Source organism: Rhinatrema bivittatum, chromosome 7 (assembly GCF_901001135.1).
Source record: "Rhinatrema bivittatum chromosome 7, aRhiBiv1.1, whole genome shotgun sequence".
Taxonomy (NCBI): Eukaryota; Metazoa; Chordata; class Amphibia; order Gymnophiona; family Rhinatrematidae; genus Rhinatrema; species Rhinatrema bivittatum.
In genome coordinates, this window is record NC_042621.1 from 47,519,875 (window position 1) to 47,532,975 (window position 13,101).

The 13,101-nt window shown below is 53.7% G+C and overlaps 1 protein-coding gene across 7 annotated transcripts in view; it reads right to left on the reverse strand.

The window, feature by feature from the left end:
- Window positions 1-10,884, reverse strand: part of DEF8 (differentially expressed in FDCP 8 homolog) — a 70,914-nt gene extending 60,030 nt beyond the window's left edge. For 2 of the 7 annotated variants that reach the window (XM_029608339.1, XM_029608334.1), the window contains exons 1-2: window positions 10,331-10,469; window positions 9,051-9,185 (exon numbers count right to left, since the gene is read on the reverse strand). In XM_029608339.1, coding sequence (XP_029464199.1) covers window positions 9,051-9,185; window positions 10,331-10,349 — 154 coding nt within the window. In that variant the 5' untranslated portion in view covers window positions 10,350-10,469. Of the gene's footprint in view, window positions 1-9,050; window positions 9,186-10,330; window positions 10,471-10,575; window positions 10,772-10,843 lie in introns of those variants that run through there. The other 5 variants (XM_029608337.1, XM_029608336.1, XM_029608335.1 and 2 more) reach the window with 5 other exon arrangements.
- Between the last annotated feature and the right edge of the window lie 2,217 nt (window positions 10,885-13,101).

Consider the following 13,101-nt stretch of genomic DNA (forward strand, 5'->3'; position numbering starts at 1 on the left):
GGAAGATGACCGAGCCGAAGCGGGCCGTCCACCGCCAACTGGAGAAGGTCCGCAAACCAAGGCCTGCACGGCCACTCTGGAGCGACGAGTACCACAGGACCTTGATGATTTTCTATCCTGCGGAGCGTTTTGCCCACCAAGGGCCACGGGGGGAAGACGTAGAGCAGCCGACGAGTCGGCCATGGGAGGGCTAGGGCATCCACCCCCTCCGCGCCGCGTTCCCTCCGGCGACTGAAAAACTGAGGTGCCTTGGCGTTGGCGGCCGTAGCCATCAGATCGAAATGCGGTGCGCCCCACCGCTGAATCACCAACCGCATCGCCTCGTCGGAGAGCTCCCATTCGCCGGGATCCAGTTGTTGACGACTGAGAAAGTCCGCCTGAATATTGTCCACTCCGGCGATGTGAGAAGCTGCGATCCTGACGAGATGCCGTTCCGCCCATTCCATTAGGGGGGTCGACTCTAGGGAGACATGTTTGCTTCTTGTGCCCCCCTGTCGATTGATATAGGCCACCGTGGTGGCGTTGTCGGAGAGGATTCGTACTTCCCTGTTCCGCACCAGGGGGAGGAACTGCTGTAGCGCCAGCCGCACCGCCCTGGTCTCCAGACGGTTGATCGGCCAGGTCGCCTCCGTTGAGGACCACTTCCCCTGCGTTGCGCTTCGGTCGCAGACAGCGCCCCAGCCCACGAGGCTGGCATCGGTGGTGGCGATCACCCAATTGGGAACCTCGAGGGAGACTCCCTGAGCCAGATTCGCCGGGACCAGCCACCAGTCTAGACTGTCCCTGGCGACAGAGGGGAGAGGAAGAATCACCTGATAATCCTGAGACACCGGTTTCCACCTGGAGAGGAGGGACGCCTGCAAGGGACGCAGGTGCGCAAAAGCCCAGGGCACCATATCGATGGTAGACGCCATCACTCCCAGCAGCTGCAAATAATTCCAGGAGGTGGGCTCCTGCAACGCTAAAAAACGACAGACATGCTCCCGCAACGACTGAGCCTTGTCCGGGCGCAGGAACACCTTGCCCTGCAGCGTGTCGAAGCGGGCCCCCAGGAAGTCCAGGCGCTGAGAAGGAACCAGAGAACTCTTGGCAAAGTTCACGACCCAGCCCAGGGATTGGAGAACCTGGACCACCCTGGCCACTGATTTCTGTCCGTGGGCGAAGGACTTCGCCCGAATCAGCCAATCGTCCAGATAGGGATGGACTAGAATGCCGTCCCTGCGAAGGGCCGCTGCCACGACGACCATGATCTTGGTGAAGGTGCGGGGTGCCGTCGCCAAGCCGAACGGGAGGGCCGTGAATTGGAAGTGTTGACCCAGGATCTTGAAGCGGAGAAAACGACGATGCGCCGGCAGGATGGGGATGTGCAGATAGGCCTCCGTCAGATCCAGGGAGGCCAGAAATTCCCCCCGGTGAACCGCCGCAATCACAGACCGCAGGGTCTCCATGCGGAACCGGCTGACTCGCAGAGACTTGTTGACTTCCTTCAGATCGAGGATGGGTGGAGAGGAGCCGTCCTTCTTTGGTACGACGAAGTAGATGGAATAGTGACCCAAGCCCACCTCGCCGTAGGGGACGGTGGAGATGGCCCCTATGCGTTGCAGCCGATCCAGGGTTTGCTGCACCACCGCCCTCTTGAGATCCGAGCCGCAGGGAGAGAAGAGGAATCGGTCCCTGGGAGGGCGGACAAATTCCAAAGCGTAACCGTGTCTTATGGTGTCTAGGACCCACTGGTCTGCGGATATCCTTTCCCACTCCTCGTAGAAGTCCACTAGCCGACCCCCAATCCTGGGAGTGGAGGAGTGGGTGCAGGTGGCATCATTGGGACGACTTAGGCGGGGGGTTACCCTGGCCGGAGCCGTCCCGCGCGGGTCGTCGGCCTCGAAAGGACCGGGTCCACGTCTGGGGTCTGGAGGAGCCGGCGCGGGTCCCAGATTGCCTGAAAGACCTATAACACCGCTGCGCTCTGGTTCTGGTCCGAGTAGAAGCAAATGCCCTGGAGGTCCGATGTCTGTCTTCAGGGAGCCGGTGTACCGCATTCTCCCCGAGGGACTTGATGAGCTGGTCCAGGTCATCTCCAAAGAGGAACTTGCCCCGGAAGGGCAAGGAGCCCAAGCTCGACTTAGAAGACGCATCCGCCGCCCAATTGCGTAGCCAGAGGAGCCGTCGGGCCGCCACCACCGAGACCATGGACCGCGCCTGAACCCGGAAGAGGTCATACAGAGCATCGGCCCCATAGGCTATGGCGGACTCCAAGCGGTCAGCTTGGGCAGCCTCCTCTGGGGGTAACGACTGCGACGTGAGAAGTTGTTGGACCCACCGAAGACTGGCCCGCTGGGCCAGCGAGGTACACATAACTGCCCGCATACCCAGGGCAGAAACTTCAAAAACTTTCTGCAGGAAAACTTCCAGCTTGCAATCCTGCGTATCCCGGAGCGCCGTGCCGCCCGTGACTGGGATCGTCGTCCTCTTGGTGACCGCCGAAACGGCCGAATCTACCTTGGGAACCTTAATGAGATCCAAGAAATCTTCTGGCAGAGGATACAACTTTTCCATGGCCCGCGTAACCTTCAACGACGCTTCAGCAGTGTCCCACTCCCTAGTGAGGAGCTGCAGGAAGGACTCATGGATGGGAAAAGCACGAGGCCTGGGACGAAGAGCGGTGAGAACCGGGTCCCCCTTTCTGGAAGATGTGACGACTGCAGGCGCCACCGGGAGCGGCGGATCCGGAGGGGGATCAAGGTCCAATTCCTGAAGGATATGCTGGATCAGCTCGTTCAGTTCATCCCTCTGAAAAATTCGGAGAGCCAGCGGGTCGTCCCCTTCGGGTGGCAAATCTGAAAGCGCCGCGTCCAGCGGATCCGGGGAGGCTCCCCCTGATGGAGAAGCCGCCCCCGCACCTCCTGTGGGCACCTGAGGACGCGGAAGTGGACCCGGAGCCCCTGACACCGAGCCCACCAGGTTGGGGGGCACACCAGGGTGGGCCGAAGAAACCCGAGGGGTCTTGGCTGGTGGGGGGTCTGGGGGAGAGCCCCCGGGGACCCCAACCCCTGCAAATACGCACTATGCATTAGCAGAATGAACTCAGGCGAGAAACGCGGCAGGCTGGGAGGGGGGCCCGAGGAAGGGACCTCCGGTGGCTCTGAAGTTGGACAGCCCCCCTCCGGGGATAAATTCGGGGGGGAGACCTCCCGAAAATCCCTCCGCTCTACAGCCGCAGCGCCAGCAACACTGTGCTGCGCATCCAACATGGCCGCCGTTCCCGCCAATGGCGGCGAAGTGGCCGGCCCGCGACCCCCGCGCCGGGGGGAGGGGAGAAACGAAAAAGAAGCGAGAGGCTGCGAGGTGCCCTCCCCACCCGGGAGACACCTCGCGCAGATCCCCTCCCGCGAAATCCGGGACCCCGGCTCGCCGTAGGCCGCGCATTGGGACGGCCGCGGCATGATCAAAAAGAGCCGGCGGAAGGCAGAAAACACCTCGGGGGGGGGGGGCCTGAAGGCAGTAAGGAGCTGCCGCGGGGGGGCCGGAGGGCCTACACAACCCACCGACAAAAGAGGCCTGCAGCGCCGAGACGGCCCCGACAGGGCTGCAAAAACCCCGCGAAAACAAACCGGCAGCCACGGGGGGATCAAGACGCTGCCAACCAAGAAGAAAAACCCCTGAAAAAGAAAATTTACAGAGCAAAAACCCCTAAACTTACCAATCGCACCGGAGGAAGCAAGCTGAGAAGGCAGAGAAGGAAGACACGCCTCCAAAGCTGGGGCACTTTTTTTTTTTTTTTTTTAACAACTTTAACTTGATTCAAGATAGGCAAAATACAAGACAGGAGAAAGAAGAAAGAAGAAAAGAACCTAAAACCCTGTCAGGCTGGGGGAGCCGTGGATCCCCCCAACTCTCATCTGCTGGAGTCAGAAAGATACTGAGCTCCAGCAGAGGGAGCACTGGCTTATACTGGTGACGTCCCTCGAAGTTTGTTCTGACTCCATCTGCTGGACGGGGGACATAACCCACCGTCTGGACTGATCCTGGTACGTACAGGGAAAATCCTATTCTCTAGCCCAGTGGTTCTCAACCTTTTTTCTGTCGGGACACACCTGACAGATGGTTCTCACATGCGTGACACACTGACCCATGATCGTCACAGGGCTAGATGTAAATGTACAGTTTGCATCCACGGGAACCCCCCTGATCCACAATAATGGATGTAAAGCAGAATTATGACATTCCCCATTCAACTCACTCTACAAAAAAGATATTCTGGTTCTGGTGTCATCTCAGTAACAGCAACTCAAACTCCTTCTACTTTCAGGCTCAATAGCCCTACTTATGAAAAGACAGCAGTTTACCACCAATGCATGTCCTCTTGAGAAAACACAACAAATAAGACTGATAAAACACTTACATGCTAGTAAAATATCTCTGTAACAGACACAGAACCGACCTAACATACTCCCAGGATCTGTAGTAATGCACATAAACTAATCCACACACAGTTACACCTGTATTATGGAATACACTCAAACAGGAGCAACCCTATCTATGAAAAGGCAACACTACAAATATTAAATCAGGCCCTAAAAACCAATACACCTCTTATTAGGAAAACAGAACTAGCAAGCAGCTATAGATCCCCACACAGAAATAATTGTAAAACTATACTAATAAGCACAACAACTATGAACAGAATAACATCCAACAATTAAAAACTCATAAAAACTATTAAAAATTCTCCAAACACCAATAAAATATTTCAAAAAAAGCAGACACATCACATAATATTAAATAATTAAAATAGCAGTCAATCAAGAAAAATAAACTTAAAAAGCCATCTTTACTTACCCCCTCCAGCAGCTCTCCTACTCCTCTTCCATGCAGGCTGTAGCACACACCAGAAGCAGCAGTAGTGGCTAAGCTCTATATTCATGGTCCTCTTCCTTAGGGCCCATGTCTCTCACACACACCATACCAGTCATGCCCCCATGACCAGTTTCTGTCTCTCACACACCAATCATCTCCCAGTCTTTGACAAACACACCAGTCACCTTCCTGAACAGTTTCTCTCATGCCATACACACACACACAGGCTTCCCACTCCCGTGTTCCACTTACATATATGGGCTTCTCACTCTCATAATCACTTTCTCTCTCTCACATACACTCACCAGTCTCTCACTCCCATGCTTGTTCTCTCCACATGCACAGGCTTCTCATTCCCATAATCACTTTCTTTCTCTCCCACATACACACACACCAGTCACCTGATCTCTCTCATGCATACACACACACAGGCTTCCCACTCCCATGTTCTCTTTCAGATATACAGGCTTCTCACTCCCATGCTGTGTCTCACACACACACACACAGGTTTCTCACTCCCATGCTCACTCTTCACATGCACAGGCTTCTTATTCCCATAATCACTTTCTTTCTCTCTCTCACATACACACACACACACACCAGTCACCTGATCTCTCTCATGCATATACACACACACATAGGCTTCCCACTCTCATGTTCTCTTTCAGATATACAGGCTTCTCACTCCCATGCTGTGTGTCACACACACACAGGTTTCTCACTCCCATGCCCACTCTTCACCTGCACAGGCTTCTCATTCCCATAATCACTTTCTCTCTCTCTCTCACACACACACCCGTCACCTGATCTCTCTCATGCATACACACACATACAGGCTTCCCACTTCCATGTTCTGTCTTACATACACAGGCTTCTCCCTCCCATGCTGTGTCTCACACACACCCAGGTTCTCACTCCTATGCTCACTCTCTTCACATGCACAGGCTTCTCATTCCCATAATCACTTTCTCTGTTACAAACACACACACACACACCCAGTCTCTCTCTCATTTCCATGCTCGCTCTCCACGTGCACAGGCTTCTCATTCCCTGAATCACATTCTCTCTCTCACATTCACATACACACCAGTCACACCGTCACCTTACCAACCAGTCTCTCTCATATACATGCACACACACAGGCTTCCCACTCCCATGCTCTCTCTCACATAATCAGGCTTCTCACTCCCATGCTTTCTTTCACATACACCCCCACAACACCAGGCTTCTTACTCCCATGCTTTCTCACATACCCAGATTTCTCACTTCCATGCTTTTTCTCTCTCTCTCTCTCTCTCACACACACACACACACACACACATCCCTGAATGTCTCACACTCTCACATACACATCAGTCATCTCCTTGAGCAGTCACACTTTCATTGTCTCTCACATATACACATACATCAGCTCTCTGACCAGTTTCTCTCAATCACACACATGCTCTCGATCAAATACATTCTCTCACTTACACACAGGCTGGCTGGCTGTTTCTCTCTCTTTCTGTCACTCACTTCCTCTCCCCTACCCCGAGCACAAACGGTAGCTGCTCCTCCTCCTCCAGCCCCCGCAGACCAAGAAGGAAGAATTCCATCGATCGCGGGAGGCTCATGCTGCTCTCTCCTTTCCCTTCCGCTTTCTCCCCCAGAGCAGGAAGATCAGCTGCCTCTCCTGCTGCCACCGGGGCGTCCGAACTTCCTGTCGGGGGGGGGGGGGGGGGTAGCGGAAGCGCAGCACACAACGTCCGCTTCCTCCCTCCCCCCCCCAAGCAGGAAGATCAGCGGACCATACGGCCCGACGCCCGAAGATAGCAGGAGGCCGGTGGCAGCAGGAGAGGCAGCTGATCTTCCTGCATTGGGGGGAGGAAGCGGAAGCTGCGCGCGGCGCTGGCGCTTCCGCTCCCCCCCCCGAACAGGAAGACCGGTTGGCCATACGGCCGCAGCAGCGCTTCCCCATGTGTGCCGTGATGGCGCGCGAGGCGTGGGTTCTCTTGCGGCACGGCCTTTCTTCTTCCCGCGCACCACTTCCTGTTCCGGGTCCGGGGGGCGGGAATGCAGGCGCGGGAAGAAGAAAAGGCCAGCCGCGGATGCCACAGCTTTTTTTTTTTTGCACCGCTGCCGTTCCCGCTGGGCTTGAACGTGCTGATAGCCCGGCGGCAACGGCAGCAGGGAAGAACGAGCAGCGGGAGGGACCGGGAGCCACGCGACACACCTGCCGGTGCTTGGCGACACACTAGTGTGTCGCGACGCACCGGTTGAGAACCGCTGCTCTAGCCAACAATTGAAGAAAGGTAGGATGGGTAGGAAAAGCCCTGGTCGGAGGGCGGAGACCCGCCAGCACTGGGTCTCCCTTCTTTCCCGAAGTAGTGGGGCCAGGCGGATCCTTGGGGGCCTCAATGTCCAGTTCATGTAGGATATGTGGGATAAGGGTGTCCAACTCGTCTCTCTGAAAAATCTGGAGCACCCGAGGGTCGTCCCCTTCCATCTGGGGCGCAAGCAGGGGATCATCCAGGTCAAGCAGGGGATCATCCAATGCAGGGTCTGGCACCAAATCTACCCCTCCTGTAGGGGGGAGAGCCAGAAACACCCGGGAGGACCCCTGAGGGGCCCCCGGTGCCCCCCCAACTGGGACCTCTACTCAATGGGGGCCTCCCACGGGAGGAGGATCAGCTGCCCTAAGTACTTTGGGAGGTGGAGGCCCTGTTGTGGAATCCGGGGGCTGGGACATTCTGGTCAGATATGCTTTGTGCATGAGGAGCACAAAGTCTGTGGAAAACGGAGGTAGGGCCCGGGGGGGGGGGGGGGGGGCAAAGCAGGGGGATCCCCAGGAGGTAAAAAGGTCCCCAGAGGCGGAACCGGTGTTGGAACCGGCGGTAAAAGTGCAGAAACATCTTCTGAATCCTCTCCTGAGAGCAACGGTTTCCACGCTAAGCAGAATCGGAGCCAGCCTCTGCCTGTGCAGGCGCGCTTGGACGTGCGAAACACAACGTCCCGTCGGCTGTGAGGTGCCATCCCCACCAGGGAGGCACCTTGTGCAAATCCCCTCGCGGGAGAGCCACAATCCCAGCTCTCCTCACGCTACACATCTGAAAGCCCTCAGCATGGGGGGGGGGGTGTGTGTGTAGAGCCACGAGGAAAAACAGGCAGTGCCGCGGGTAGCGGGAAAATGCCTCCACTTACAAACTCACCGACCCGGGAGAATCACTAGCGCTAGCAGAGGAATGTTACCTCTCTGCGGTCAGCAGCCCCAAGGAATGCGCTTCTCGGGGCTGCGGGTCAGGACACGACATGAGGGGGAGAGAGGTTGAAACCTCCAACCTGCACCCCCAGTAGAGCTGCGTTAGGGAAAAAACCTTAAAGAAGCAAATAATCACACAAAAACGTACCCCATACAGCCAATGAGGGAAAGTAAAAGACAGACAGAGAGAGGGAACAGATCTGTCTGCAAGTTAAAGCAGTATAACCTTTTTCTTTTTTTTTTAAATAACTTGATCCATCTAACAAAGCTTAAGAGAAGAAAGGAAAGAAACAAGTACTCTATCCAAGTACTGGGGAAACAGAGGTTCCCCTGCTCCTATCTGCTGGAGTCAGAAAGATACTGAAGAGTGTCAGAGGGTGCACTGGTTTATAAGGCAGCACCCTCCAGAGCTTTGTCTGACGCCATGGACGGGGGACATAACCCACCATCTGGACTAATCCTGGTAGGTACAGGGAATAGGCTATTCCTCCTCCCTTACTCCCTCCTCCTCCATTACTCACCAGCACCACAGCTTCACGGATCCAGCACTCACTCCCGAGTTGAGACCTCCCCAGTACCACAGCCTCATGGGTCCCACACTCACTCCCGAGCTGAGACCTCACCAGTACCACAGCCTCACAGATCCAACACTCACTCCCAGGCTGAGATCTCCCCAGTACCACAGCCTCGCAGGTCCAACACTCACTCCCAGGCTGAGACCTCCCCAGTACCACAGCCTCACAGATCCAACACTCACTGCCCCTAAGCTGAGCCTTTACCAAAAACTCCTTTAGATCTTTATACCAAGAGGAAGAACTCTATAGCATTAAGAACAGAATAGGAGGACACCAAGTGTCCCTGCCACTATAAGTTCATTATTCTGCTTTGAGCTAAGAGAGCAGTGCCTGTACTCTGCTTGCTTCGATATGGAGAATATTTAATGATAAACACAAACCCTTTTGGGACAGGTCCTCACTAGGCTCGGATGCATTCTGGTCACCTTGACCTCTGACCCCCTGCTTGTTGAAAGGGTTGAGGTGAGCTTGTCGAAAGCGAACTAGCTTCTCATCATATTCCATATCAAGCGAACCTGTGGGGAAAGGAGGCTGAGACATTCACATCTACCAAAAACAGGACCCGATTTTGACCATCTCATATTAAATATGCTTTGCTGCAATACATCAGTGATTAGGAGAAATTATTTGTCTTGTCCGAAGACTATAAGCTCCATACAGCAGGAACTGTTACTGTTTTATGTATCTAAACTGCACACTTCTCGTAGCACTATACAAGTACCAGTACTAGTATGAAAGGAGAACTGGGGAGGTGGGGGAACGAGAGAAGTACGTCTTCCCTCCCTAACAGATGAACCACTGGTCAAGGCCAGAATAAAACCTTTTGAGCAGAGGGTCTAGACCCAGGATCAGCAGTGCCCCCTGCCCCTGCAGAGGAAGGAATTCTATCTGCATAGAAAGACAAACAGTAACCCCTAACCCTTACCATCACAAGAAAAGGGACAGGGAGGAAAAATCATGACTAGAAGTCAAAGTTAAGAGAGACTGCAGCACTGAATCTGTTACAAGCTCCCCTCCTTCCTGTACCAACCAGCAGCACATCTCCCATAGGAACAGCAGGAGGAAAACTAGCAAACATTCCCTGCTTCCCTCCACCTCCACGCCAGCACCTCTTCACCTCTTTCCCAACCCTAACACCCATCTCTCCTTCCACCTTCCCCTCATATCTCTCTCCCCCCCCCCTCGCCTTCTCCCATATCTCCCTCCCGCCCCCACGCTCGCGCCCCCGAAACACTCACCTCACCTTCCCCCCATATCTCCCGCCGGCCCCCAGTGCTCGCCTCCCCCCCCCATATCTCCCGCTCGCCCCAGCGCTTGCCTCGCCTTCCCCTCCATATCTCCCACCTGCCCCAGCGCTCACCTCCCCCCCATATCTCCCGCTCGCCCCAGCGCTTGCCTCGCCTTCCCCTCCATATCTCCCGCCTGCCCCAGCGCTCACCTCCCCCCATATCTCCCCTCCTCCCCAGCCTCTGCCTCTCTTTTCCCCTCTCACCCCAGTCCCATCTCCCCTTCCTTCTCCACACCCCCTGCTTCTTCTTTGCCACGTCCCTCCCTTCAGTGCCTGCCTTTCCTCCCCTTCCCCAAGCACCTGCATCTTCTTCATCCTCCTTTTCTTCTCCAGCCTCATTACTCATTTTCCCATCTCATCTCCAGCACCTACTTCTATCCTTCTCCTTCATCTCTCTCCCTCCAGCGCCTCTCTGCCGAGCTCCCAGGATCTGCTGGAGATCTCAGCCCTCCACCTTCCAGTGGAGCGCAGCATGCAGGTAAATTCAGACCCCTCCCAGTTCCTGCCCAGACTAAGCTGCCAGGGTCAATACTCTTCTCGTCACAGCATCTGCCCCAATATCCCTTCGCCTCCTCCTCTCCAATGCCCCATCCCTTCACTCATCACTCGGCACTCACCGCACCATCGCTCTTCCAGGAGCCGCCCAACAGCCCCACCGCAGAAGGGAAACCCGGGTTTCCCCCGACCGCCTCTTCCCGGACTCCGCTCGTCCCACTCCCCTCCTCCCCCCACTCTGCAGCCGCTGGGAGAGAGCGACTCAAATCCAGGAAGCGTAACCGCGGCCACTGTCGAGTACCGCAGGCCTCGGCTCCACCCATCATGTCGGCCCCGGCTCCACCCCCTCACCCCATCTTCGTCCCGCTATGGGTCCCCTCCGTCTCTCACCCACGCACTCAGCCTGCTCCTCACGTCCTTCACTCTGGCCCCAACCAGGCTCCACCCCCTCAGCCGGATCTGCCCCTCCAGGCTCCACCCCCTCACCCTGAATCCGCCCAGTCCATTCCCTTCTCTCTCCCGGCTCCGCCCAGACTCCCCGCCCCCCCCCCCCCCCCTTCTCTCCGGTTCCAGCGCAGAGGTCGGTGGATTGAACTCCTGGGCTGCGGAGAGCGGTAATGGCAGATCGGAGTCCCCTTCTACAGCTAAACCAACATCTGCTCCAGCCGCAGAGTAAAGATTTATCCTCTAATAGGGCACAGAGGGGCATCCCTGGCTGTGCCGCCGCCAAACTGCGACAAAGCAAAGCCTCGCTCAGCCTGGCAAAAGAGGCACAGATATAGATTCAGAGAATTGTATTGGCACGAGAATTTTACGCGCCCTACCAATATAAGATACAGAATAATTAAAATAAAAGGGGAGGAAAAGAAGGGAGAAATTACAAAATGATAATAAGTTAAGTAAAGGTACAGCATCAGGGACAGGGCTCAGGTCTGGTGCTGCCACCTGGTCTGGTGGCAGGAAAGCACACATTTTGCTGTTGTAGCCGCTGTTCCTCGTCTGTCTTCCAGAATCATAACGTTTTTCTTGCTCATTCTTTTGGATTTTCTCTGTCAGTTTTGGGAAATGTGCAATTCTGCTTTCTCTGTATTTTGGACTGCACAGCAGGAAATGCAGGAAACCTGTTTATGAGGCAAGCATGGTTTGCATAATAATGCCAATAAAGTTACACAAATGTGAAAGCAAAGTGGGATCTGGGTAATGTCGAAGACACATGGCTTAGCAACTATGCAGCAATTTCAATAAAATACCTTCTTGCAACATAGAGGATGCCACAAATGCAAACCTCATCCTCTCAAAAATTGTCTGTCTTTTTTGATTAGATTGTAGGGTCCAAGGAGCAGGGACTGTCTCTTATGTGTATCTGTACAGCACTGCATTCACTTTATTGAACTATATAAATGCTTAGTAGTAGTAGTTGTATTGGTATTCTATTGCAATGTTTCTGTTACAGCTGAAGGCCCAGTTAGGGCTGGTGAACCCACGCAGGGGCAGTCCAGGATTTCAGGACAGATAAGAACATAAGAAATTGCCATGCTGGGTCAGACCAAGGGTCCATCAAACCCAGTATCCTGTTTCCAACAGAGGCCAAACCAGGTCACAAGAACCTGGCAAGTACTAAAACACCAAGAAGATCCCATGCTACTGATACAATTAATTCTCCAACATCTACTAATTTCAAGGGAAAACCTTGCTCGGTGGTTTTTTGTACGGTGGCTTTAAACAAGGATAACCAATTTTCAGTTATCCTTTTTGTTTGCCCCGTCTATTATTCTTTATTATTTATGCTTCTTTTTGTTTTTTTCTTTTATTTTTTGCTTATAAAATCCCTTCTCCCCCCGGCTACTTATCCGACCCATTGTTTGTTCTTATAATTATATACTTATCTTATGGGTTCGGATCTGCCCGCCCGACATTGGCCATGTTTCGGCACCATGTGCCTGCTTCAGGGACTGCGGGAGACGAGAACGGAAGGCGTCGCTCACTCTATACATGGCACATTAAAAAAGTGATATTGACACTGTGAACCCGGTTTGGACACAGTAGATTATTCTCCCGCAGTCCCTGAAGCAGGCACATGGTGCCGAAACATGGCCAATGTTGGGCGGGCAGATCCGAACCCAAAAGAAGCAACAAGGGCGGCGGCCTTGATAAGTATATAATTATAAGAACAAACAGTGGGAGAAGGGATTTTATAAGCAAAAAATAAAACAAAAAAACAAAAAGAAGCATAAATAATAAAGAATAATAGATGGGGCAAACAAAAAGGATAACTGAAAATTGGTTATCCTTGTTTAAAGCCACCGTACAAAAAACCACCGAGCAAGGTTTTCCCTTGAAATTAGTAGATGTTGGAGAATTGTTTGAGGAGGGAAAGAGGTTAGTTGGTGCATACTGATACAATTAATGGCAGTGGCTATTAGCTAAGTAAACTTGATTAATAGCAGTTAATGGACTTCTCCTGCAAGAACATATCCAAACCTTTTTTGAACCCAACTACACTAACTGCACTTACCACGTCCTCTGGCAACAAATTCCAGTTTAATTGTGCGTTGAGTGAAAAATAATTTTCTCCAATTAGTCTTAAATGTGCTACTTGCTAATTTCATGGAATGCCCCCTGGTCCTTCTATTATCTGAAAGTGTAAA